The sequence below is a fragment of the Malus sylvestris genome, chromosome 2 (genome assembly GCF_916048215.2).
Source record: "Malus sylvestris chromosome 2, drMalSylv7.2, whole genome shotgun sequence".
In the NCBI taxonomy this organism is placed as follows: domain Eukaryota; kingdom Viridiplantae; phylum Streptophyta; class Magnoliopsida; order Rosales; family Rosaceae; genus Malus; species Malus sylvestris.
This window is the reverse complement of record NC_062261.1, coordinates 15,768,962-15,772,722: the sequence shown is the minus strand read 5'-3', so window position 1 is coordinate 15,772,722 and position 3,761 is coordinate 15,768,962. Positions and strand designations below refer to the sequence as shown.

General features: G+C 41.9%; 1 protein-coding gene across 1 annotated transcript; it reads right to left on the bottom strand.

Annotated features, from left to right (window-relative positions):
- Window positions 1-404: 404 nt before the first annotated feature.
- On the bottom strand, window positions 405-2,596 carry LOC126586680 (probable N-acetyltransferase HLS1). Its single transcript, XM_050251609.1, has 3 exons — window positions 2,041-2,596; window positions 1,716-1,912; window positions 405-1,531 (listed from the first exon to the last, which is right to left on the bottom strand). The coding sequence occupies exons 1-3, from the start codon at window positions 2,230-2,232 to the stop codon at window positions 667-669; spliced, it is 1,254 nt and encodes a 417-aa protein (XP_050107566.1). The 5' UTR covers window positions 2,233-2,596; the 3' UTR covers window positions 405-666.
- Between the last annotated feature and the right edge of the window lie 1,165 nt (window positions 2,597-3,761).

Sequence of the window (3,761 nt, the reverse complement as noted above, 5' to 3'; positions counted from 1 at the left end):
TGGTATAATCAAGGCTCCAAAAGTGATTTGGGAAAAAGCTTTAGTTATGCTTATATGCTTTCCCAATTTTTCTTTTGCATGCACAAATTCAAGAGGGATATTCCAACAAGGGTCACATAGCCTAAGATTTCCTCGTTGATAAACGACTCTACCCACTTTTGGATTTTCTCTTTATGCACACTTTGTTTTTACTCGTTAATTTTTTTATTTGATTTGATTTAACGATAACAAAAAATAAGAATAAAGTGTGTCGAAATCAATTCTGTTCTGAATCGCATTTTTGGAGATTGAAGAGAATTGTTGTTTTGGAAAGTTGGTAAAGCAAAACCCAGAAAAGATAAATGAACCCCACAAGAAACCAAAGGCTGCGTTTGGCCAGAAGAGGATCTAAAAAGCCACATCAATTTACAAAAAAGATACATTGGCTAACAAAAGGAAAATACAAAGTTGAGGGGATTGCATATTCCATTTTACAACTCAAAAAAAACCCCATATCCTTTCCTCTTCCTTCATCTCTTCTATTCCCACCCCCAACATTTGCTTAGTCTACCGACCTAGGGCCACAGGGATGTTACAATGGCAACCCCAAAATTTAAAACCCAAAATAAAATTGAAAAAAAAAATAAAAGGATAAAAGTTGGAAACTAATTTGGATTCTTTACGGAATTAGATTTCTCTGGGGTCGACAAAAATAGACATGCCGGGTGGCGACTTAGTCCAGTCACCGACAGAGCCGTCACCGTAGTCTTCCCCTAGCCGCTTGATGCACCACAAATCCTCGGCGCACGACAGACTCTTCCAGTGCGGGATTCCTAACCTAAGCGGCTCCCGGCTCGACACCTCCGTCGCCACAACCCCGCACCCGCGCTCTTTCGCCAAGTTGTGCGCGTGGCCGCACAGCGCCTTCACGAACTTCGCCGCGAGTGGGCCCTCCCCTCCGAGCCCGTACAAGAAGTGGACCCCGAACGGCCTGAAAATGTCCGGCACCGACGGCAGCTGCATCCACGGAAGGGCCCGATCCACCAACCTCGTCGTCTTCGCGAGCATGCGTTTCACGAGCGGCACGCCTTTGACCTCCAACGTGAAAACGTCCTTTGAGTTCCATACGCTGAGGACGGCCCAGGACTCGGGCGGGTCAGCCAAAAAGTGATCCGCGCCGGGCCACGTCTCCGCCGTCACGCTTCCACGCGGCACGGCTAGGAAAGTGCCGAGGCTGAGGCGGTTGCTGAGGACGGAGTCAATGTCGCGGGGGAAGAACTCTGTAGTGGAGAACCGGCGGCGGTAGAGTGCCTCAGAGTCAGAGGGGGACAGGTGGATGACGGTGACGCGGGAGGAGAGCTTGACCCTGTGGGCGTAGACCGGGTTGACGAGGATGGTGGGCGTACGGAACTTGGCGTAGCCGCATTTGTCGACGAAGAGGTTGACGGAGGCTTGGTTGTCGTTCTCGGTGGCCATGTACGAATACTCCGCCCCATTTTCTCGAAACCACTCCTCCACTCTCTGCACTAGCTTTAACCCTATTCCCATCCTCCTGTAACAGAATAAAAATAAATAAATAAATAAATAAATATTTTAAAAATAGGTACACCCGCCATCAATAACACAATGTCACTTTGGAACGTTATAATATGACGTTTTTGTAATCGTGTATCTGGTCTATCTAAGTCGGGTGGGGCGAAAAAATAGGTGGGTGTGTAGAGTGGTAAGTAGTGTACCTGTGAGAAGGAGAGACACGGAGGCCCAAGATGTAGGCGAGTTTGGTGTAAACAGGGAGGGGCTTGAGAGTGACATCATCAGCGGTAACGTTTTTACCATTTCTAGAGAGTTTCTTGCCGCATGTAACGGTTTTGATGCAACCTCTTATCATCCCCACTATCTCCTTGTCTTTGTCCTCCCCCACCAGCTCTGCCACCTACAAAAACTCAAATAATCAGCACCAAATATTTGTAAACTAAGTTAAACCAATCAATTCTTTGTTTAATTTTTGGGAAGAAAAGAAGTTGATGAAATACGGTTGGCCGGTTGTTTGTTATTACATACCAGCATGAGATAGGCAGGAGAGTGGCGGACCCTGCAAATCGGGTCGCCGAGGAGGTCGGTAAATATGGAGAGTCCGCCGCTGGGACCGACCTCGCACCGCCTCTCGACGTTTTGTACCATTTCGCAGTCCTTGCTCGGGTCGAACTCCCTCACCACTAAACTAAAAACCCTTCCGCCGTTATCCTCACCCATATTTAATGATCGAATTGGGGTGCGTATATCAGAACGAAGTCGTGCGGATTAGTTACTCGGCGCACCGGAGTTTTTCATGACGGAGGTGAATGGAAGGGGAAGAAGAAGGTGTGTATTTATATAGGGGGAGTGAGAGAGCGGAAATAACGTGAGTTGTAAGCAAGAAAGTGTAAGCAGAGTAGCTGTATATCTCACCTCCATCATCACAATACCATATATAGGCTTCAGGTTTCTGCGGGCCCCACTTAAAATCCTCCAAAACATTAAAAACAAATCCCCCATAATTTAGAATTACATTTCGGAAAATCCCCACTAATTTAAGGTTAGATTTCGGAAATTAATCTGAAAAACGAAAAGTTGGGAATTTGTTTTTGGAATTGGGATGGAACTCGGAAGAGGAGAGAGAGAGAGAGAGAGAGAGGGCCGTTTTTAGTGCATGATTGTGGAGATACAAGTGCCCTTCCCATTCCCCTTCCCTTTAAATACCTGATTTTTTGGGCTTTTCCTTTCCCCTATTTCCCTCTCTCTCTCTCTCTCTCTCTAGAATTTCATCTCTCCACCATCTCTTTTTTTTTTCGTTCTACTTTTTGGATTTTATTAAATTAACAAAAGGCACAAAAGGCAGAAAGCTTTGTTAAATTCGGTGCTGCTAAGTGCTGTCTGTTTTTATGTCTTTTTATCTCCCCTTTTCTCTTCTGTCCCCGTCCATTTTAGCTTTTCCGTCTCCTCTCCAATACAAAAAAAACACACTAGCACTAGTTCTATACTACATATGATAATATAAAAAATAATAATACTAATAATAACTCGTACTTCATTATTGTCATCCTGTACTTCCTTGTAAACAAAATTTTCATTTTTCTATTTTTAAAGGAAACAAAACTTTGGTGGTTGTTTTTACAAATTTTCATTTCAAAATGATATGGCCAGATAATAAGAGTAATAATGATGTTAAACGTAAAAAAGAATAATGGGGGGGTTAATAAATAAGAAATCCCAAAAAAAACAAAAATCATAACAGATAAAAGAAATAAAAGGGAAAATGGCGGCTTTGGCTGCGCGCAGTCTTGGTTTTGTTTTTTCGAAGTTTTTATCATTTATTTCTTCTGGAAAGGAGGCGTTTGCCATCATCACCCCATTTCTAATCATTATCCCTTCAATTTAATCCCCCTTCTCTCATCCATCCATCCCATCATCATACTTACGTACGTACATACATACATACATGAGTCTAATGTAAGAGAGCTCAATTTAAATAGAAAATTATTATTGGCATTAAAAAAATCTCATTGTACATTCTAAATTTTTATATTTGGAAAGATAAATACACTTATGAAGAGTGTAAAATTAGATTTTTGGAATGCCAATAACACTTTCCTTTAAATAAAAAAATTTATTAATTCGATAATGTGTAAAGTCTTTATATCCTACAAAAACATAAATTATTGTAACAAAATCATCAACTGATCTTCTTTTTAAAGAATAAAAAATAATTTATTATTATACAAAGAGTTATTTACATAATTAAA

Coding starts and splice junctions, on each gene's coding strand:
- LOC126586680 (XM_050251609.1), bottom strand. CDS start 2,232: ATGGGTGAGGATAACGGCGGAAGGGTTTTTAGTTTAGTGGTGAGGGAG. Junction 1,913..2,040: donor CTCCTGCCTATCTCATGCTG/GTATGTAATAAC, acceptor GAGTTTTTGTAG/GTGGCAGAGCTGGTGGGGGA. Junction 1,532..1,715: donor CGTGTCTCTCCTTCTCACAG/GTACACTACTTA, acceptor ATTCTGTTACAG/GAGGATGGGAATAGGGTTAA.